Raw genomic sequence first — 23,111 nt, forward strand, 5'->3', positions numbered from 1 at the left:
TAGGCTCCCCACTGAGCAGGGGGCCCTATGTGGGGCTCCATCCCACAACCCTGGGATCATGATCTGAGCCGAAGGCAGACGCTTCACGGATGGAGCCACTCAAGGCGCTCTACCTCTCCCTTTTTAATTATTAATTTCCCAAATCTCTCCACCTTCTGAATTTGGAGCTTTGAGAACACCTAGCTTGGCTGACACCGGGTCTTGGTCTAAATTGCCCTGGAGACCGCAGAAGCAGGAATCAAAGGAATAGAACAGAGGGTCGGCCCGCGGAGGGCTGGCTGAAGAGCTAGCAGAAATTAGGATGAAATTCTAAGGCTCGCTCTGGGCTGGGAAAGGAGGTACAATACATTTGTGATAAAAACGGATGTACATGTCAATGCTTTTATGAGAACAGACAGTTTCTGAAAGAATACAAAGGAAATGTGAGCAGCGAGCACTCTGAATGCAAGCAATTTCGGTTTTATGGGCATTATTTACTTAGACTTTTTTTTTCAACTTATGTGCATATATTACTTTTTCAACAAAACACAAGTGAATGAATTTTTCTTACTACTTGGAAGAAAAAAAAGCCAGCAGGAAGGCACTGTTCCCGCCCACTTAGATGTGAGCTGGTGGCGCTGCTTAGGGTGTGGGGCTGTCACTGCAGGACCCACGGTCCCCAGCGCAGGGCAGGATCCCAGTTCCTGGAGCTGGCCCCGCCACCTGCTTCCCCGGCGTTCTGATGCACTCGCGGTCAGTGACAGGGGCCTCTTTGCTCCTTGAAGACCCACGACTGCCCGTGACCGTCTGCCTGGGGTTAGCTGGACACCCCTGTCCTGCTCCTAGACTGTCTAACCGACGGGCAGGCATCCTCTCCCGCCCGGAGAGCCTCCCAGACGCGCCCCTCCCAGGCATTTCACGTTCCCCCTTTGCGCACAAGCCCGCGCCCCTTGTTATGCACTGGGCTTGTCTCTGACTTCTCCATGGAGGTCAGTCCGGGTTTCCCACACAGATGGATGCACTTCAAGTGTGAGGCCTGTGCTCTTCTTCCCTCCCCCCGTCACCCTCGTGCCTGCCCCGTGAGGCTATGTGTGCAGGGTGGGCACCCAGCAGTCGTGCTGGGTAAACAGGGAAGAAAGTGCTTGGTGGGGGCCCCAGCGGTGCCCCAGGCTGGTTCCACCCTGACGGTCCTGAGCGCAGGGAGGGCGGTTCAGCTGCATGAACCGCCCTCCCTGCCCGGACACCTCAGCATCAGCGTCAGCGCCTGGGGCCATGGGCACGTCATCGGGGAGTTAATGAGTGCACACAGCATGTAGTCTGCGTGGGGAATGTTGATCTAATGCTCTCTGTGCAAACGGGGTGTTGTCTGAGAGGGAGGTCATGTTCCAGCACATCAGTGCCAGCCTCTGCCCTTCTCTGGCTGCCGCTCACACCAGTGCTTGGCACGGCATGCACAGTCACACCGATGCAGGTGGACGTGGGGAGGCAGGCTGTGGCTGCTGCGGCTGCTGCCCTGGACCCCTGCCTGCACCCCTACCCTGCACCTCTGCCCTGCACCCCCATCTTGCACCCCGGCCCCGCACCCCCCTACGGCTTCCACCCTTCACTGGCCTGCAGAGTCATCAGCAGTAAGGTGAGGGACTCACAGAAGGTGACTTGGCCTCCTCCAGGCTCTGCTCTGACGGTGGAGCTCCCCGACCCCAGCTGCGACCAGTGCGGGGTGTCTTGTGACCCGTGTTTTGTCCCCCTTGCTTTCAGGAATTGTGTCCCAGCCCCCAGTTCATTGTGGATGGAACCACGCGAACAGACATCTGTCAGGGGAGTCTGGGTGAGTTACTGGGGACTCTCCATCTGGGGCAAGGCTGGCTGTGTGTGATATGACTAATGGGACCTCGCGTCCTGTCTGCGATATTGTGTGTGTGTCTGTGTTTCTGAGACGGTGCTCCTTGCGTGGGTCTGCGATGCTAGAACCGTGGCTCCCCGGGGCGATCTCTCCAGGCCACGGAACCCCCTTCCGCGCAGGAGCAATGGGCCAGAATTGTAGGTGCGCAGTGGACAGCCACGCCGGGCGATGCTTGACAGTTGTGGCCTGTACGTGGACACCATTCACCGGATGGAGCAGCCACATCTGCACAACTGTGGGCTGCCCCAGCAGATGCTCTAAAATGAGTGAGAAAATGAGAACCCCGTCTTCCCAGCTGAGCTCCCTTTAGGGAACCCAGGATGGTGGCAGGACCGGGCCCAGAGACGCAGGCACTGGAGAACAATCCTACCCGTGAAGATCAACAGAGCAAACAGAAGTCCAGTGTCCACGTGGGCCTGAAAACCCTGTCCTCTCACAAGGTGCCCTCCCTTTTCCTCCTCATGCCAGCCGAGAAAACGCGTTCTCTTCCACCTGCTGGAAGCCTTTATGAATCCGAAATTCACAGGCATTTTATTTCAAATGCTTCCCACGTTCTGGCCTTAATGAGCGTTGCTCGCAGATACCCCCTTGGCCGAGCTCGCAGAGCATGAGTGCAGAACTGTGGGAATGTTCCGGGCACCCCACACGGTCATGCTCCCGCTGCCCAGAGCCACGGCCTCTGTGTCCCAAGCCCTTGTGCCGTTCGAGCCATTTCTGTGGGGCTCACAGTGGGGGGGGGGGCGGCGGGGGGGGCCGGGGGGGGGCAGGGCACAGCATCCTGGCCCTCCTTGTTCTGCCTTTTTACTTTGAGCTCAGTGTTTAACCTAATTAGCATGTGTCTCAGGGAAACTTGGATGCCTGCTGCCCCGTGTGTCTGAACTGCTCCTTGTCCCATCAGCTGAGGCGGCCACAGAGCTCTGTGTCTTTCGCTGTCAACGACAAGTGTCGTGGCAAATGCTGTCCTGTTGCGTGGGGGTGCTGATGATTGCGTGGCAGCAGTGGTCCTGGTGGGTGTCTGGCTCCCTCCTGCTCAGCCAGGCCATCCTCCCAGAGGCGGGAGCCCCTTAGCAACCATCAGAGGTAGGGTTTGGCCAGCGCCCAAGGCCTGGCTTTCTTTGGAGACTTGATTTTAGGTGCATGAAGCCTGGGAAATCTGCGATGCTGAAGATTCGATTGCTCCCAACAGCTGTGTGGAGAATGGGGCCTATGCCCTCTTATTGTGGGGCTTGGCCTCTGCCAGAGGAGAGCGTGGCTTTGGCTCCATACCAGGAGCTTAGTGGATGTGTTTTGGGAAACATGGGCCAATCAGAAGCCCCCTGGGTCCGCAGGGCTGGGGCTGAGGAGGGGCACCGTGCTGGTCCCAGCCTCTCCTTGCTCCGTCTCCTTGGGGGCCCCACAGCTCACCCCATCAGCACGGCCTCCATAGATGCGAGGAAAGCTCAGGTCTCTGCGATGGTGTAGGGCTAGGTGCATTGTTCCCTGGGAGGAACCTGGGCAGAGGGCTGAGGGGCATCCGTGGGATGGAGGCTGGCCACAGAGGAGGCCAGGACGGTAGCGTGGTGCCCTGAGAACCCAGTTCAGCTGCTGCCTCCCAGGTCAGAAGTGTCCAGCTTTGCCTCTGCAGGGGTGCAGGCAGGGATGAGGCCTGGCGGTGGCACGGTTTAGAGGGAAGGAAGAGTGGTATAGTTATGGGGCTCCGAGGGCCTGGAGGAGGCCTGGGGGTCACCCTGAGATGGCTTGGTGCAGGCGTCAGAGCCGAATCACGCTGGCCTGTGAACCCCAGGGCACACCGAAGCTGGATTTTGACAAACAAGCCCATATGAGCAGGTCAGCATCCATGTCCGGCCTGATGTGTGGTGGCACAGAGTTGCTTGCTCCCCTGGACAGTTCCCTGCCTGCAGCCTGTCTCTTGCTGACCGCATACTGTCTCCGAAAGGTTCCCCTTACTTTTGGATCAGTGTTTCTCATTGGTTCACCTTTTTGGGTGGTTTCTTACTTTGTTTTTCTTTTTTCTTTTCTTTTTTTTTAGTGGATCACTGCCTTTATTTCGTCTTTACTATGAACTTTGAATAGAAGTGCAGAACACGATCTAGTATGTAGAAAAATAAAATTTTGGCAAAACAAAAACTGTTTAGGGAAATTAAATTGTATACTAGTATTTTCCATATGTACTTAGCAGATAAATATGTTACAGACAACATTGTAAGATGTCAGTTTGTGGTTATGAAAAAATTTTTAACTTCCTGAAATTTACACTGCATATTGAAATGATACAAATGGAAATTGCAATTTTTGTTAATAAGGAAGCCCAGTTTGCTAAAATAGCATTGATATCATTCGCATCAGATTTTAATTTGTTATACATCTTTGTAGTTCAGCAAATGCCCTTGATAATGAAAAATTAAAAAGTTATTAGGACAAAAATAATGATCTATGTAAAAAGGGGGGTGGGGACCAAAAGAGTCTTTAATATGCCTATATAATTCAGATCATAAAATTTTCATGAATTTAAGAGGAATGAGGATATATGAACACTAATAGAAAATAGTTTTCATTTGCGTGTTCAAATGCTTATACAACTCTTCAGTCCATCTGGTTTTATAAAACCAAAACTCTGAACACAAAAGCAAAAATGTTCCATTACCTTATTATATGTTGCTAAGTATCAAACTGCATCAATTTATTATGAGTTAAATTTAAAGAACATCACAGATTTAAAAACAAAAGTACTTAAGTACCTGACTCTTTTTAACTCCACAAATACCTAGCATCCCAAAGTAACATGTAAACAAACCTCTTTGCTGCTTAATGAATTCTTTCCAATTTCTAGAATAAACTAAATGGCATCAGATGTGGTGTATGACTTACATATACATTATGGTTTCATTCATTACTTTGACTGTATTAGTGATGTAGCAAAGAGGGAAAATTTTCAACTATTGTATTTATTTAAAATGAGCTGACAGGTTCAAATGCCTGTCCTTCAGAAAAGCCAGCAGCATTTTTTTTTTTAACATACTCAAAGTAAGATTTGGCCTAAGCCCTTAATACCTTCCTGAACAGCCATGCAACTAAACACCCTCAAAAGGTGTTGTATAAGGGAGAAGATCATGAAGCAATTTGTACTTTTTCCTCTGGATACTAGAAACAAGGTAAAGCAAATCCAGATTATTTCTTGAATGAACGGCTGTCGTGTTTAATATAATGGAGCTCTATAAAACTAGAGCCACCATCTTATATGCTTATATAGATATATACTTATTTTTAATAAAGTCTCTTGCTTGTTTCAAAATTTAAGGATGATCTTTTTCCTGGTCAGTCACGTCAAGGGTGCAATAAATAAAGTAGAAAAGGATGAACTGTTTTGCATATTTCTGTGGAAGAATGAAAAATATTTATACTTGGAGAGGTTCAGAAAATTCACTGTGCAGAATGAACAGCTTATATATACACTATCTGTGCAATTTTTCTTGGCTGGGGTATTGAAATGCAAGAGCTCCTCCAAGACAAGAAGCCACATTCATTCTTGTCCAAATCCCTCTGTCTCTTCTATCGCAAAAAGAAGTTTTTCCTTTAGTTGTTCATAAGTCTTAGATGGTGGTAGATCCAAGCGATTAAAACATGTGTGGCTTCTTGGTAACCAGGTGTCTTTGCCAACTTTTTCAATGCAAAATTTTTGAGGCCCATTACTTCCCATGAGCTCAGCAAATCCTCCTAGAGGTAAACGGCAGGTTCCAGTGACAAACTGTAATAGTCGCATCCTTACTTCATGGTCTGTCTCCTTCACAAACTGCCAAAACCAAATGATTTGCTTGCTGTTTCTTGTATAATGTCGATACACAGTATTTCTCTGCCAATCTGCCAAGTCAACCTCCTGCATGCCACACACCATAACCTCTAATTCTTTCTCATCAAAGTACTGCAGCCATTGAAGAGGGACGACTTCATTGAAACCATCAAGGAAAGCTTTGGTCTGTTCCTGCACTCCTCGAGAAAAACGCCACTCTGTCATTAAACCGATATATTCATCTTTGTTCTCCTCAGTCACCAGGATATTGGAACCTCCTAACTTCAGGTCATGCGAAGTAACCTTTCCCCAAATTTCCATGTCAACAGAAAAGTACATTTCTAAGCCACATTCTTCAATGTTGTTATCTCTTATCCGGATAAGGGAGTTGTAAAATTCAGTATCAATAGATTCCAAATCCTTAATAGTCAGTTTTTTACTTAGCATACGCTTGTAGAGTGGTAAAGAGAAACCAGTATCAATAAACTTCCCATGAAAAAGTGCCATAGCAATAAAGCGACCAATAAAACAGAAGTATGAAAGATGGTCTGGGTTAATGGTTGATGCTGGATTTATCTGAAGACAATAGTTGTTCTTGCCAGCATACTCAAATAAGCAATACATGGGGTTCAAAACTTCATGGGAAAGCAAGAAAAACAATTCTCTTGCTAGACCACCATAATCAAGTCCTTCTTCTCCTCTAAATATTACATATAATCGCCTTCTCAAGTCATAGGGTTTTAATGCCATAATCTGTTGGAAGGAATCTTCAAATAGTGTCTGCCTGGATACATTGATCTTTACATGACTGGGTAGTGCATTAGACTGGCACAAATAACGGAAGTGAGCAAGTTTCCATCTAAAGCTGCGTTCATAAGCAATCTGTGGACCACCTTTAGTTACAGATGATTTCCCATTGCGAGGATCTTTGAATGTTGTTGTTCTTGTATTATGATCAACAAAGTACCTAACACCTTCCCGAGTATACCTAATTTCCCAGCCTTCTGGCAGGGGTTCTTCATTCTGTAAGCCTTGAGTTCTGGGATCTTCCCACTGGGTTGTTTTTGTGTTATGATTCACAAAGTAAACCCTGTCGGTTGAATCCACTCTTTTTTCGCAGCCTGGTGGCAAAGGCCCATATGGGTCATTTTCTGCAGCTAACATTGAAGCCGAATAGAGGTATCTCTGGTTGAACTGTTGCATAGCTCCTTGCAATTGGTTCCGCTGAGACTGCCACTGCTCAAAGTTTCGAACAGACTCCATGGTAGGCCGCTGCCAGGTTGTTGTTCTGGTGTTATGATCCACATAATAAACTCTGCCACGATCATCAACTCTTCTTTCCCAACCTGGAGGTAAAGGCTGTGGCCTCTCCCACGTAGTCGTTCGAGTATTATGATCCACGTAGTAAGTTCTACCATGAGGATCTTTTCTCTGTTCCCACCCTGATGGCAACGTTTCTGTGTTGGTACTTCCAGACTGCTGCCGTACAGGTTCCACACACCCATCTGGCTGTCTTAATTTGGCTGCCTCAAAGGCAGAATTATTTCCAGAATTAGAGGCAGCAAGATCTAAAGTACTTCTCGTTTCAGATCCAAATGCTGCACTGTTAGAAAGAATACATTCATTGATTTCTGAGGAAGTCAGTATTTCTTGAACTGGAGGATCTTCAACAGTAGTATTAGTGCAATTTGAAGACAAGGCATTTTCTTCAGATACTATTGCAGTACCCGTGGTGGAAGCATTATCGGTTGGTGCAGATGAGGATGATTCTCCATTAACAGTGTCATTGGCAGGCTCAGATGTGAGTGGTTTTGGAGCTGGTGTGGTTTTGGGTCTGGCAGCAACCTGAGACGGAGATGAAGGTGTGCTGTCTCCATTAACTACATATGAACAGCATGAGTTTTGAACTAGACTGCTTGTGGGTGCATGATTATCTGTCCCATTAGTACCTTCAACAGCCAACCTGGAAGTTGGTCTTGTTGAAGGGTCTCCATTTTCACTAAGGCTGATCACCATTTTGCTGTATTTCTATGGTTGGAGATGTGCTGCAGTTTGTTAGATTTTCTTGCTCAATCACCAGTCCATCGAGCACAACTGTTAACTCACCAGTTTGCACTATACCATTCTTGTTTTCCAAAGAAAGTTTTAATTGTTCTTTCACGCTTTCCAATTTTCTATTGTGTATTAACAGAGCTTGTTTCAGATCTATTGTTGCTCTTCCTAATAAAGCATCGGCTTTTAAAGTATAATGACTCCAAACTCGAAATTCCAAAGTAGACTGTGGGGTCACATTTACGGTTAGCTGTTCATCCCATTTTGGATTAGAAGAACTACTGGGTTTGGCTGTTTTCTTAATTTCTCCATCTACAATTACTTCTGTATATACTGCTGTTCCAAACCAGTTCTTTTTTCTTTTTAGTTTGGCACTAGAAACAGTTACCTGTAACTGTAACCTTCCACTGTGGTTATTACTAGTATCAGACCGTGGTGAAGCAGTGGCCATGTCCCAATATTCAGCTTATACATGTACCAGGAACTGTGCTAGACACTGGGGATATAAAGATGAGTAAGACACGATTCCTTCTTTCAAGGAGCTCATAGTCTAGCGAGGAGACAAACCCGGCGCAAAGCTGTCGGCTCCCGGCTGTCCGGCGGCCACAGCAGCGGCGCCGGCTCCAGCGCCGCGCGCCCTCCCCCTTCCGCGCCCAAGATCGCCATCTCGCAGCAGGCGCGGCGGCGGCGGCGGCGGCGGCGGCGGTGGCAGCCACCCAGCCCAGGCAGCCTGCAGCCACTTGGAACCCGCTTGCCACGCTCGGCGACACCCGACCCTCCCCCCAACCCCACCCCGGCCACGCGCCACCCGCTGCAGACCCCACACCTCCCTCCTCAGCAGCGCGCCGCGTGCTCCCATAGACGGCGCCGCGCCGCGAGCACGCGCCTCCCCGCCAGCCCCGCACCGCGCGCTGTGCCCGGTTTCTTACTTCTTAAAGGCCGGCCCGTCTCCAGCCTCCCCAAGATGGGCTCAGACATGAGGAAGGCCAGAGATCCCCACAGATCTCAGACCGCAGGCTCCTGTTCCCATTGTCCTCCCCCGCAGCCCCCTGTGCTTCTGACCCATCAGCTGCAGATGGAGGGCCTCACGACCCGTCGCTGGGAAACATCTCACTCCCCAGAGCACGGGTTCCTCCCAGAGATCCAGCTCAGGCACAGCCAGATGGAGCGGAGGCATGGGATGAGGTCTGGGGAAGGGGAGCTGATTGCCCAAAGCTGCACATGTGCGGCAAGGAGCACTGTGAGCCCCGGCCTCTGGGTATTTCTGAAGGCTTCATGACAGAGGCCTGATGGAATTAGGAATCACCACTGCTGAGGGGTCCCAGGGTCAGGGGATGGGATGGCTCTTAAATGTCCAACCCACTCACTGGGGTTGGTTCTCCTGGCAACCATTTGGGTCACCTAGGGGCTTTCCTAAGCCACCTCGTTAACATAACAAAAGAACTGTGCAGAAGAGGACTGCCTAGCCTCTCTGGAGCTCTGAGCCCAGAAGCAGATCTAAGACCCAGCCTGCGTTTCTTTTTATAAATCACAGCCTCCAGGGCTGGCTGGTACTTATGCCAAAGTTGTCCTTGGGGTCCTGGGTGGCCCTAGGGGGGTACAACTGTGCAGGGGCGGGCCTGTTCTCCCTAGGGGGCTCCCAGGCCCCACCCTGCAGCCACCACCACTCTGGGGAGGGACCAACCTGCCTGGATCTCCTTGCCATCAGTGGATGCAGACGTCCCTGAGGCTGCCGTCTCCCCTCCTTTCTGCCTCCAGGCTCTGTGCCACCCTCACAGCCCCCATGAATGCCCTCCGCTTAGGCTTCATCTTCAACCTAGTAGTGGCTTAACTGTTATTCCTGCTCTTGTCACTGATCAGCCTCATAAAGGGGCTACTGCAGAGATACCAGCACTTGACCTCATCTCTGTCCCTGCTTCCCTCACCTGTCCTTCAGCCAGTGGCCCAGGGGCAGCCCTACTTCTCCCCTTGGCAATTAGGAAGTGCCCAATAAGCTGGACCCTGAGTTCTTGCTACCTATGATTTATAATAACACTAGGTGTTCAGACCTAAAGGGAATTTCTGATTTAGCACTTTCTGTTGTAACAAAGCCTAACTCAGGATGACTGTCTCTTGGTGGACTTAAAACCAGAGACCCTCATTGTTAGGGCTCGGGTCTGTTTGCTATTTACTGGAAGTCCTGAGGCCTTAGGGTGGAGGGAGTGGAAGGTTCTAGGGGGTCATTATTTAAGCGTAATTTTAAAAAATCTCTTTATTGTTTTAATAACTATTAAACCCATTGCTTGTATTACCCAAATAAAACATAGGAAGAACAAAGCTTAGGTAGTTCCCTGACTTTCCCAGAGGTCAGTGACCCTGGACCCCCCATTCTAGCTCTACAGTTAGTCCAAACTCTAACCCACAGCCAGATCTGACTGGAAGGTGGCTGGCGAGGAGGGACTCGTCCATCAACGTATTTCCCAGGTTTTCCACCCACCTTACTCGCCACCAAAAGCCTCTTGTATCCAAATGCCTCTTGGCTGCTTCTGGCAATTAAAACTATGGTCCAAGGTCAAAGCCATGTCCCTATGGAGAAGAACCCAACGATTGTGCCACAGGCTTCAAGGCAGGTCCCCAAACAAGTTCCTGAAATGTTCTGAGCAGCAGAATAGAAGTCCATCCCCCCAAGAGGACTTTGAAGGGGCATGTGCTGATTTGGATGTGTTCCTGAACCAACAGTCCACTCACGCCTGACAGTTCTGGCAGGAATCCAAACACCCCCCCTTGGAGCCCCGCGCTTGCCCGAGTGCCAGGAGGACCTGTGCAGTGTCCTGAGTGAGGCAGATGAAAAGAAAATTAAGCTCCTCCAGCTGGGCAGCCCTGTTTGATGTCAGCAACTGAGGGACGCGGAGTTTCCGTGCCTTGAATTGTAATGCGTGAGGAGTTTCTGAGTGGGTGGATGGAGACAGCTCAGCCAGGCTCGAGAACATCAGAGGGGCTGCGAGGATGCGTGTGTCCTGCGGGGTGGATGTCAGAGGGGCTGCAGAGTGGTCACTCTGTCAGATCCCTCCGGGGCCTGTGCTGGGAACTGTCACTTGCCATCTCTCCTGCTGCAGATGTTGGCGGACATGGGAGCTGTCATGCCTAGTGCATGTCCTCTTGGGCTCCCCATTGCCACAGACCGGGAGACTCAGGAGCAAACACACAGGGGCCACTGGGCATTTGTTCCAGACAAACCTATCGAAGTCATTCGGACACTAGCCATTCGTCAAGCCGGGCCCCCCTATGTGTCAGCCTCCTGCTGGGGGTGCCAGACCAGGAGTCCACATCCTTGCTGGCTGGAGGGCCCCGGGAGGTCACCACGGGAGGCCGCCAAAGTGCTACTCAGTAGCGGCTGCTCGGGTGGGTGCTGTGACCCGGTGCACAGAGCTTAGGTACTGTCCGGTCTTAAGGTAACACAAAGAGACAGAGTTACTCATGGCTGGAGAGAAGGGGCAGGTGGCCGGGCCCTGAGGTCTTGTTGGGGGAGGGAACAAAGCAGCCACTGCCCAAGGGGAAAGGCCAGGGCATCATAGTTTGCCTGGAGGGCAGGTTCTTGGTGGGAGCAAAGGGATGAAAGCTGGAGACATGAGTGGGATCCGCACTGTCTTCTTTCTTTGCGTTCTCCACCCCAGCCATTGGTGCTTAGGGGTGGAATGGTCAGGGTCCTGTGATGTAGCGGCAGGCAGAGAACATCCCGTCCTGAGGACGGGACTTTGAGTGATGCAGCAGGAGCCACCCGTGACCTTCAGACACGGGAGGATGATGGGGCATCTGACCTGGAAGGGGGCGAGGTGACATGGGCTGGACGGAGCAGGGCCCTAAATGTCAGACTGGGCAGGGACATGCGGCAGGCCTGACTGGTGTGTCCCTGTGACTGGGTGCAGGTGACTGCTGGCTGCTGGCCGCCCTTGTCTCCCTAACCCTGAATGAAAGGCTTCTTTGCTGCGTGGTCCTCGGGGGCCAGGATTTCCAGCAGAACTACTCAGGGATCTTCCATTTTCAGGTACTGTGCTTGGGGCCCATGGTGACCCTGCAGCTACGTGGGGGTCGGGATACAGCCAGAAATCTGGCGTCTCTTTGGAATCCCTCAAATCTTCACCCCTGGTGGCCAGCTGCTGACCTGAAGTCTTCCCGAGGGTATAAACAGTGGAGTCAAGCATGTTTCATAGCTCAAGCGGGTTATACACTGTGTTCTTAGCATAGAGCAAGTCAGAGAAAAGAAAACGTTGTTAAGAAAACTGTAAGGAAGAGGAAGGTACTCCATGTGTCAGCCCCCCGCGCTGCTCTGACCGTGTCATTTGGGAATCCTTCCCATGGGCTTCGGTCCCTCTCACATCCCCAAACCAGAGACCCCCCCACGCGGGCGCCTTTGCTTATCACTCACACGCTGGATGCCATGTGTCCTGTGTTCTCTGGCCTCTCCGGTGGGTGTGGATGGAAGACTCAGATCCTGCTCTTGGGGGGGCTTGGAGCTCGGCCCTCCACATGGGGTGATGTCTGAGGGGCCTCCGCCCCATGTCCTTTGCCCCCCAGTTCTGGCAGTACGGCGAGTGGGTGGAAGTGGTCGTGGACGACAGGCTGCCCACCAAGCATGGGGAGCTGCTCTTCCTGCACTCAGAGACGGGCACCGAGTTCTGGGGAGCACTGCTGGAGAAGGCCTACGCCAAGTGAGTAAGCGGTACAGGGCCGGGAGACCCCTGTGTCCCCGAGGATGGCACCTGCCCCACCCTGAACCCGGGGTGCCTGGCCGAGTCCCCCCAGCACCTGGACACTGGGGCCAGTAGCTCTCGGCTCAGCCCTGCCCCCATGAGGTGTGGATCAAGGTGGGGGAGTCAGCCCTACAGGTTCTTGGGGCCTCCCCATTCTCCTCCTTCAAATCCCAAAGTCAGTTCCTAGGTTAAGGTGAGTTTTTCAAACAACCATGACGAGGAAGGAAACAGATGCACTTTGGTGCTGAGGCCCCGACCAGCTCTCACTGCCCCCTTTCTGCTGGAGTTCCATGCAGGAAGCCTTCTTTGTGGGTTCTCCTGATGTGTGTCGCCTACCCTGTCCTGCAACCCCATACCTTTCCAGCCTTCTTCCCGGAGTGAGCCCCCGGGGCACTCTCTACCCATGGCTGCCCAGGGTTCCAACCCCCAGGAACCCAGGAAGCCAGGGTCCGTGCTGGGAAGGCTGCACTTGGCTTCCTACAGGACTTGGAGGTGGGGGGGGTGGCTTGGTGGGAGGTAGCCAGAGCTCCCTGTCAACCCAAAGCAAAACTGGCAAAGGGCCCTCTCTTATCTTCCAGGCCACTCTGCATCCTAGCACCAGCCCACGTGGGCCCCTCCTCTGCAAATGACACACATTTTCTTTCTTTCCCTGCAGGCTTAACGGTTCCTATGAGGCTCTCACTGGAGGGTCCACGGTGGAGGGGTTTGAGGATCTCACTGGAGGCATTTCTGAGTTTTATGACCTGAAGAAGCCCCCAGCCCACCTGTTTCAGATCATCCGGTAGGCTCTCTGCGCGGGGTCCCTGCTGGCCTGCTCCATTGACGTGAGTCTCCCTGCTCCCGACTGCATGGCAGGGAAGGGGCCACAGCAGCATCTCGGGCTGAACTGTGGGCAAGTCTGGGGATGGAGGGGTCCCAGACCTTATTAGTGGGTAGCAAGTGGGTACATCGTGGGAGTCGCAGTCTGCAGTGCCGGGGAATGGCCCAAGAACAGAGACCTGACCCCTGGATCCAGCATCCCACCTTTGCTGCCCCTTCCCTGCTCAGTGATCATGAAGCTTTAGGAAACACAGACATGGTGGGTGTGTGTGGGGGTACCCGATGGAGTTGGAGATCCCTGAGAAGAAGGGGAGCGGATCTGGAGCCAGGGTGCATGTGCTGCCTGGGTGGGGGGGCTGGTGGTCTGGGCCCCGGGGCGGCATGGACACTGGAGCTGGCGTGTTGTTCCTGCCCCTCTCTGTCCCTGACCTGGTGGCCTTGGGCACGCAAACAGTACATCTCTGCCAAATCTCAGTTCCAGGGTTTGCCTGGTGGGGAGACGATGTGGGGCCTAGAGGGGGGCCTGCGGATGAGGAAGGGGGAGACACGGGAGAAGTAGTCTGGCCCAGAGTGGCCATCCTGGATAACTGGACTTCTTCAAGTGGCAGGGGATCATTCGGGGACCTGAGGTGACGACCTGGCGTCTGGTGGCATTTAAATCCTGTAAGTCATGCTCCGGCCCCCGAGCCACATAGCGCCTACCTGGAGCTGCAGTCTTGTTCAGAGGTCACTGAGGTCACCATTGCACCTGCACCCCAGTGTCCCCCAGCGGCCAGCCCCAACGAGGTCAGAGTCAGGGTCAGGGTCAGGGCCAGCCTGGTCTCCAGTGCAGCTGAAGCAGGAGCGGAGGCCACCACCTGCCAGAAACTGGTGAAGAGTCATGCCTACTCCATCACTGGGGTCCAAGAGGTAAAAGCTGGAAGAGAGGGGAGGGTAGCAGGTTGTGATACTGCATGCATCCAGGTCACCACAAAGAGCCTCCCATCTGCTGAGGTCCCTCCCTGGCTTCCAGGACGCCACCCGTGCATGGGTCCCTCTTGCTCATGGGCCCTTTGGACTCTCCCCCTTGGAGATGGATCCCGCTGTCCGTCTGTGCCTCAGCTCCCTGGGCTCCAGCGACATGCAGATGAGACAGGCTTGGTGTGGGAGGGCGGTTTTGGAGGAGGTTGTAGAGATTGTCCGTTAGATTTTCTATGTGGGTTAAGAGGTGCGTGTGCACAGGTGGAAACCCATAGGACCCCAAAGGGGATAAAGGCAGTGATGTCGGCTGCCCCAGGATGAGGCCCAATGGAGAAGGAGCCATGCAAGCAGAAAGCATGCACTGTAGTTTTCACGACGTTTATTTACTATATTCTGCCCACTTGGAAAAAGCGTTTGCAGTCACTTACAGTGACGTGTGCAGACACAATCAAAACACGAAACTGAAATCCACCAGACAATGCAGGTGAGAGACAGGGCTGCCCTCGAAAAATGACCTTTGCTCTGGGCTTCCTGACGGCCAAGCAAAAAGGGAAATGAGACGGGATCTCAGTTTTTGTTGTGTATGAAAACCGCACGAGTGTTGTAATTCACCAGCACGCTCTTCTGTAAAGTCATTTCCCAAGCAGAGACTGAACACACATGTGTAAGTGTGGGCGAGGGCATGATGGAGGACATGGAGGGGAGTGGGACACCCAACACCTGACATCCTTTGTCTGAGTGTGTGTGCGCGGAATGTGAACACAGGGGCTCTAGCAGGGAAGGCAGTAAGTGTGAGCTTCCAGGTGTGTTTGCAGACACGCTGTCTGGGTGCCCATGCCCCCTTCACCACGTCCTGACCTCAGTGACCTGCTCCCTCTGCATCTAGGACTTGAGCTGTCCCAGAGAGGTAGCCATGGCACCCAGCTCCTGGGACAGCCACAGGGCTTCAGGGTGGTGCTGGTTGTTTGCAGTGTTTGGCCCCATGTGTGCTTCCTCCAGAGGGTGTTCCCCGAACGCTGGCCACCGTGCTCTGTGTGCTTATTGTCATTTCATCTGGTGGGTTAAGAGCTCAGTGAGTCTTAGTCAATTACAAAATTTGAGTGCATGTGAAAGCCGACACGAACTTGTTTGTGAGCCAGACACATGGTTTGTGGAAAACAAACCAAATTGTGGAAAACAGCAGTTGGCCACATCTGGAAAACATGCGTTAAAACAAGGGTGTGGCTCTTTGGGGACATTTGGAAAGTGTAAGTCCTCAGGGAGCAGACGGAGGGAGGTGGTGGACATAGGGTCGCAGGCTGTGGGGAGGACGCAGCGACGGGGGCAGACTTGCGGGCGTGAGGCCGGTGCTGGGGCCTGGGGCTGGGGGTGGACGTGGGGTGCGGGGGCGGTGGGCATGGGACAGACGCGGGGGTGTGGGGAAGGTGTGGCGGCCTGGGGCAGGGGGTGGACGCGGGGATGCAGTGGGGGGCAGGCGCAGGGGTGTGGGGCAGATGCGAGGGGTCAGGGAAGGAGGTGGTCACGAGGGCGTGGTGGGGGGTTGCGGACTTGGGGGCGCCAGGCAGGGGAGCCCAGAGGCTCTGGTGCTTCCGCATGTGGACCTTGCAGGTGGATATCCAGGGTCGTCCCGAGAAGCTCATCAGACTCCGGAACCCGTGTGGCGAAGTGGAGTGGATAGGGGCTTGGAGTGACGAGTAGGTTCTTGGTCCCCATCCTCACCCCGTGCTGTGGAAAGGTGGCTCACGAAACACAGCGCTCATGAGACCTGGGGCCCCGTGAGCACGGCCGCGTTTTGGGAGCCCAGCAGCCGGGTCAGGAAGGAGAACTGCTGGGCTCCTGCTGAGCAAAGCACGCCGCAGGCAGCTGGAGTCTGGCCTCTGGGTCTCTGCTTGGCCTTTGCAGGCTTGGCAGCTCTGTCTCCACAATGTTTTCCTGTTTCCCACCTGCCACACAGTGGTGATTGCCAGGGGAGGCCGGACCCATGAGATCCCGCACCTCCCACTGCAGACCATCTCTCAGACGTCTCTCAGACAAAGGCCACACCCCCAGTGCCCAGTGGAGGAAGCGAGATCCGGCCCTCGGGGCCAGCTGGTGGCAGGCAGCGGCGGGCATCTGGGAGGGCTGCTCGCCCTTTCCTGACAAGGTCATGGGGGGGGGCAGGCAGGCTCCCCTCACCCAGGCCTCGTGCCACTGAGGAAGCACCTGGGAAATGGGGTTCCCTAAGTGCTCGGGAGCCACCCTGTGCTGCCCGCCCTTGCCTGCCAAAATGGCAGGACATGGCCCATCACCGCACACTTCCCTTCAGGTGTGTGTCACAGAGAGAGGTAGGTCCCGAGGGCAACAGACGCTGATTCCGCTACCAGCATTGGAGCAAAACCCGAAACCTACTTTCCGCCAACTGCCCTGGAAGGGCGCCCGCGCTAAACGAAATCAACGCTCTGTCTTTTGGCCATTTCAGCCGACAGCTCTTTAGCAAGCTGCCCGGAGGGCTTCTGTGACCCCATCTCCTTCCCTGACAACACCCCCTCCCACGCGCCCAGTCTCTGAGAGGCTGGGGCAGGTGCAAAAGGGGTGGTGTCGGGGGGTGAGAGCTGAACTCCAGCAGCTGGAGACACAGCTGGGACCATTTTTGTAGCAGCTGGTGGGGCAGGAGGACACTGGGTCTCTGAGCCACAGCTCTAAGTCAGCCCAATGTCCAGGTAACTTAATCTAAATTTGTCTTAGGCTCAAAACCCAATTGGGAGATTTGATTCAGATCCAGAATTCTCTAAGTTGCCTAATCTTTGTTTACAACAAGAACATTCTGAGATTTGGGGCTGATGGGTGAAAGTTTCCCTGAGCTGAAGGCGTCCTGGGTTCCCTCCTGCATGACCCCTGTGGTCCTGTGTGGCTGGACTTTCCTGGGGGAGGGCAGGGTTTGTGGTTTGTTGAAGGCATCCAGGGAAGGGACATTTTTATACCATTCGGTTCCTAGACGCTGCACACTTATTTCAGGAGACCGAGCTTGGTAAAGGTCAGGCAGGAGGCTGGAGACGTCATTTGAATATACGTCTATGACACATATGGCCATCGCCACGGAAAGGCCATAACAGGAGGCCTCACAGGTGACACGACTTCAGGAAAATTGCTGCCCGACTGGGCCTGATGGCTGTCACTGGCGGCTCGGGAAACGGATGGTGCACCTATGCCCAGAGAGTGTCCGACTCCCCCAGGGTCCTCACCTGAGGGATGAGCCAGAATGACAACCAGCCCATGGACCAGGGGTGCACGCCTGACAGGCAGCCTCATCCCTCTTCTCATGGACCTGCAGCCCTGTCACGGCGTGTGGCAGTTTCAGCTAGAAATGAAGGTTCCCTGGCAGTGAAATTAAGGCAATGTCCCAGCTGCATGACTGCGGTCCATGTCTTTGGTCCGCATCCCTCCCGGGATGTGTGTCCCCCTCCCCCACCACTGCCGGCCTGCTAGGGTCTGGCTCATGACCGTCTCCACCCTCCGGGGGCCGTCTAGCTTCAGGAACCTGTGTGCTGCAGCGAACCTTTCACAAATGACCACCTTGGCTTCTCTTTTTAAAGATTTTAATTTGGGGCACCTGGGTGGCTCAGTGGATTAAGCCGCTGCCTTCGGTTCAGGTCATGATCTCAGGGTCCTGGGATCGAGTTCCGCCTCGGGCTTTCTGCTCAGCAGGGAGCCTGCTTCCTCCTCTCTCCCTCTGGCTGCCTCTCTGTCTACTTGTGTTTTCTCTCTGTCAAATAAATAAATCTTTAAAAAATTAAATAAATAAATAAATAAAGATTTTAATTTTACGATTTCCTCCAGTGCCCCAGAGTGGAATGACATAGACCCCAGGCAGAAGGCGGAGCTGGATAAGAAAGCGGAGGATGGCGAGTTCTGGTGAGCACCATCTGCAGGAAGATGTCCTTCCCAGCGGCTTCACTCCCCCGGCAACCAGGGTCTCAGGAAGCCCACGTGGCTCCTGCTGGGGGCGTCCTTCTTCTCCCCCGTTACCCGTAGGCTGTCCGACCTCAGGGACTGCATGTGTCCCTGTCTCTGCTGCCCCGCCCCCTCATGAGGCAGAGCACCAATCCCATCTCAGCAAGTTGGGCTTAGCCACGTGACAGGGTGACTTCCTTTGTGGATGGGCTAGGACAGATGCCAGGGACGTCCCTTGAACATGACATGGTTTAGGGACATCTCTGCTGGGCAGACTTAAATTGGAGGACTGAAGTCTCTGCAGATTCCGAGGTGCCTGGCCCGGTGGCAGGGCCCATTTACTGTTCTGTCTCCCTGCCTGGTTGTTAGACGTGCGAAGGGCGCTCTCTAATGAAACAGAGATGCCAACGGTAGCCAGGCACTTGGACAGTGGCCCCGTAGACATGACCGGGTCAGAGCTGGTCCCTTGCTCTGTCCTGGAACCTGCCCCGTGAACCCAGAGCCTTCTGATCCTTCTGCCCCCAGGATGTCATTTCTGGATTTCCTGGAGCAGTTCTCCCGGCTGGAGATCTGCAACTTCTCCCCAGCCTCCCTGAGTAGCGAGGAGCTACACAAATGGGACCTGGTCCTGTTTATGGCCGCTGATGCGGGGCTCCACCCCTGGGGGCCACACCAACTTCCCAGGTGAGCTGGACGGAGGGCTGCGGGGCCCCAAGTCCTTTTGGCCTGTCCCCCCTGGGCTGCGCAATGCCTCGTCCTGTTCACTGGCTCCTGGTGCCCCGCAGGGGCCCAGCTTCTCCCTGGGCTTGGAGGCCAGGGCGGCAGGGTGGACAATGGTTCTGCAGCCCCCAGCTGAGGCTGGAGCTCAGCCAACGGGGTTCTGTAGCTTCCACACTTCCCCCACCTGCCCCTGCCTCCCAAGGATGCCTCGTGCTCACCGTGCTCCTTTCTCACTCTTCTCCCGGTCCCTGCTTGTCACGCATCCCCCTGAGATGCGTGGACCCTGTGTTGCTCCAGTAGATCACGCCATGCTAAGTCTGTGTGCCCTAGCTGAACCCGGAGGGTGGGGTAGAGCGGCCTGAGCCTGGGGGTGCGTGATGGCCACTCCTTCCTCCTATGGGAGCCACTGGAGCTCCACCCCAGGAGGATATCTGGGCAACCCCTGCCTCTGCCCTAACTGGGGGGCTTTCGTCTCACTGTGGGTGGGGAGCCCTCCCCGGTTCCCTGGACATCACTGACGCATCCGACATAGGCTTCTCTGGGCCGAGACAGCCGAGGCAGCAGGAAGAAGATGCAGAAAAAACGACCCACCTCCCGAAGGAGAAATAAAGGAAAGCAAAGCCTGCTCCCTCTGCCCCCCCCAGCCCCCCAGCCCCCCAGCCCCCCAGTCCACCCAGCCTCCCGCTCCGGGCTCTGACGCTGATCATTGCAGGGCTGCACTCCGAGTCCTAATAAAATCCCATGTCCGTGCAGGCTGGGTCTGGACTACCGTGTGTCTCTTCTTCACTCCCCACCCACCACCCACCATCCAGCCCAGAGCTCCGCGCCTGGCGGCAGCTTGGCTCACCAGCTGCAGGGCCCTGGGAGGCTCCTTTTCCTCTGCGGCGCCTTGTTGCTTGGTCCGCACAACGAAGGGTTAACACCCACCAGGCAAGGCGCAATGTAAACCAGTGGTGTTCTGTAAGTGTAGGGCATTATTTTTGTAGCTCATTCTCTTCCTCCAGTTCTGTTAAGGAGTAAACAAAAAAATGTAGGGATTGCAATGAGGTTGCATTTGGAAGAAGTTAAAATATGTCCGCCATTAGAGAGCACTTAGAAAACGGGTAAGAGATGGGACCAGATTGCTTTGGCAGCGCGGAACCACCGGGGGCGCCCCTGAGGTATCCGCCCCCAATCACTGTCTCCACCCCATGGGCATAGTCACCTAGTCACCTAGCTGTCTGGAAGGGACCGACGGTGCCTGGCCCTTTCGTAATGATGTTCTGTACGTCTACCTGGGAAGCTGCAGGGACTTGACCTTGCAGTCCGTGCTTGTGCCCCAGACAGTCTGGACGTGGAGGTTCTGATGGAGAGGAGGGATTGAGTAGGAAACGTTCTGGTTAACTCCGTGGCTCTTGGTCTCCTGTGCATGCCTTGTTATCTCATCGAGTTGGACCCTCATTTAGGGCATGTGAGGACCACCCCCACAGGCTGTCCTCCCCTGGGCCACATCAGTATTTCAAAACCGCTGAGGCCCCTCTTCTTCATTTATGCACTGCCGCCCGACTGTGTGCCCTCCCTTGACCCGCCGGACCTCTCTGTGCCTCGGAATGTGTAGTCGCTGTTTTGAAAGAGTTTTAAAAAGTTCTCTTTGAAGGGAAGCCATCTTTTAGAGTACCCATAGGTGGTGTGGCTTGTGTTCTTTTTAATTACCTCTCATGCATATTCAGTGACTTACCAGGGAGAGATGGTATCTCAATGCTCCAGCCATCTGGCTGAGGGGCAGAGGGTCAGCCCCCACGGCTGGAGGGGACAGACGCCCACCAGACCCATTGTCTCCAGAGCCTGTGAGCAGAGGCCTCCTGAGACGTGACTCCCCTCACACCCCGAGATATTCCTCCCTGAGAGGGGCTCATCTTCACGGGCCAGGAGCTTAGAACTGGAAGACTTGGGGGTCACTCGTGAGCATTCCAGGGCAGCCCTGGCCCATCAGACCTCGAGTATTCCCAGTCAGACGGCGCTGTGCAAAGTTTCCGGATGCCGCGGGGTGCATCTGCCAGTGTGTGGGAGGGGAGGGGGGAAGGGAAGGAGGGCGTGCTCGCCACGCTGGGAGCAAAACTTGCCCAGGCCCACTGACTGCCAGCCGCGCCCTCTCTGGGGCGACCAAGGCTCTTCCCTTGTGTTCTTTCCCGCCTCCCCAAGGGGGAAACCACACCCGGCGACCTCCTGGAGACCTCCAGCCACTTACTGGACCAATCCCCAGTTTGGAATCCATCTGGCCTAAGTGGATGACAGCCAGGAGGGGGCGTCGGCGAACCCCACTGCATGGTGCTGCTGGGTCTGATGCAGAAGAATTGTCGGTGCCGGAAGAGGATAGGACAGGGTACGCTCAGCATCTAGTCTAGGCTTCTCAGGGGACAGGAGCCAAGAAAGGGGGGCACACGGCATTTGAAAGTGGAAGGGAGGCTGGGTATGGGAGGCTGTAGACTCTCCTTTCCTCCCGAGCTTGGCGACCTTGAGACAGGCAGGCATGGTTGGGGCGAGGGAGCCACACAGCCACCTTTGGTCTGGGTGCCTCTGGCTTGGGGACCACAGCCCTGTCCAGGCTGCAGTGCACCTCACAGATGTGTTGAAGCAAGGCCTTTGGTGCTCGATAAGCCCAGCCAGGAACAAATCACAATTTACTTTTTATACTGCCAAAGACTCCTTGTAACAAATTCCGGAGGGATTCGTGGTGGCTGTCATTAGGTAATTTTGTGAAGAATGAATTTCTTGAGAAAGATACAATTTTAATCAGGAAGAGCAAGAACCAGCTGGAGGCCCAACATCTCAGTATACATTAATGCATGATGAAGAAGTGTTGTGATAAGAAGCCAGTTGCCAAGCTCATACCCCCTGCGGCCCCTTTCTTCCCTCCACCTTGGAACTTACAGTTTTAGAGTTCAGGATGTGGTATGTGCATCTCTCATGGTGGAAAAAGGTTGAAACCTAATCCTGGCTTGATGGCGGGAGAAAGAATTTCAAATAAATACACTCACTTCTCTCCCAGCTTGGCCCTTCCACCCCACCTAGAGCCTGATGTCCCCAGACCAGATCCTGCTCACGGGGACGAACCCCCGGAAGGCGCCCTGCGTGCATTCAAGAGTGTCCACCTGGAATCATGGGGGGGCACCTGGGGCTGTAGGGGGCACCTGGGGTCATAGGGAGCACCTGGGATTTTAGGAAACACCTGTTCGTAAGGGGGCACCTGGGGTCATACGGAGTACCTGGGGTTGTAGGGAGAACCTGGGGTCATAGGGGGCAATTGGGGTTGTAGGGACCACCTAGGTTGTAGGAAGTTCCGGGTCATAGGGGAGCAGCTGTAGGGGCAGCTGGCGTTGTAGGGGACACCTGGGGTCATAGGGAGCACCTGGGGTTGTAGGAGTCACCTGTTATTGCAGGAAACACATGGTCATAAGGGGGCACCTGGAGTCATAGGGGACATCTGGGGCCATAGGGGGCACATGGGTTGTAGGAAGCACCTGGGGTTGTAGGGGGCATGTGGGGTCATAGGGAAAACCTGGCATCATAGGGGCCCTGGGGTCATAGGGGACGGACATGTGGGGTCACAGGGAGCTTTTGGGGCCATAGGGGGCACCTGGGGTTGTAGGAAGCACCTAGTCATAGGGGGACACCTGGGGCTGTAAGGGGCACCTGGGGTTGCAGGGGCACCGTTCTGTGACCCCTATAACTTACTACTAAGGCTCCGTGTCCGCAATCTGGATACCTGTGTAGGTCACCAGTTGGGGAGCAACCCTGATGCCCCAAGGCTGAAGAGCTCCGCCTGTCTGCCTGCTCCCTGTCCCCTGTCATTTTCCTGCTGTGACCACAGGCTCAGGCCAGGCAGGCTTTTCACTGGGGCTTGGGATCCTGCATTTCTTTCCACAGACATCGCCAGTTCTGGGTCTAGGTGCCGGTGTGCAGGTCTGAGAGCTGTTAGCTCTCATCAAGATCCAGCTCATCCCTCCTGAACATGTGGGGTCCTGACCAATCACACGCCTGGAAAATAAAAAATCCAGCCCCTCCCCCTTCGGACTTCCAGAGTGAAGTGATCTCAGTCGGCCTCGAGTTCACCCAGGACAGTCTGTCTGCAGGATGTGGGGAGGGTCGCAGGGCATGGAGGGCGAGCCTCGCTGTCGTGGATGACTGCTCTTTCCTTCTGCTCCGCAGGTCCCCAAAGAGGTATGTGAGCACTGACTGGGGTGCCTTCCTT

General features: G+C 54.1%; 1 protein-coding gene and 1 pseudogene across 1 annotated transcript; one reads left to right on the forward strand and one right to left on the reverse strand.

Annotated features, from left to right (window-relative positions):
* The first annotated feature begins 1,444 nt into the window (after positions 1–1,444).
* LOC132002963 (calpain-8-like) lies at positions 1,445–21,259 on the forward strand (annotated as a pseudogene).
* Positions 5,144–8,330, reverse strand: LOC132002985 (NEDD4-like E3 ubiquitin-protein ligase WWP1). The gene is given in 2 exon segments (XM_059378287.1): positions 5,144–7,676; positions 7,678–8,330. Coding segments are annotated over 2 exon segments (2,769 nt in total). The 5' UTR covers positions 8,173–8,330; the 3' UTR covers positions 5,144–5,402.
* Positions 21,260–23,111: the final 1,852 nt, after the last annotated feature.

This window comes from Mustela nigripes, chromosome 15 (genome assembly GCF_022355385.1).
Source record: "Mustela nigripes isolate SB6536 chromosome 15, MUSNIG.SB6536, whole genome shotgun sequence".
In the NCBI taxonomy this organism is placed as follows: domain Eukaryota; kingdom Metazoa; phylum Chordata; class Mammalia; order Carnivora; family Mustelidae; genus Mustela; species Mustela nigripes.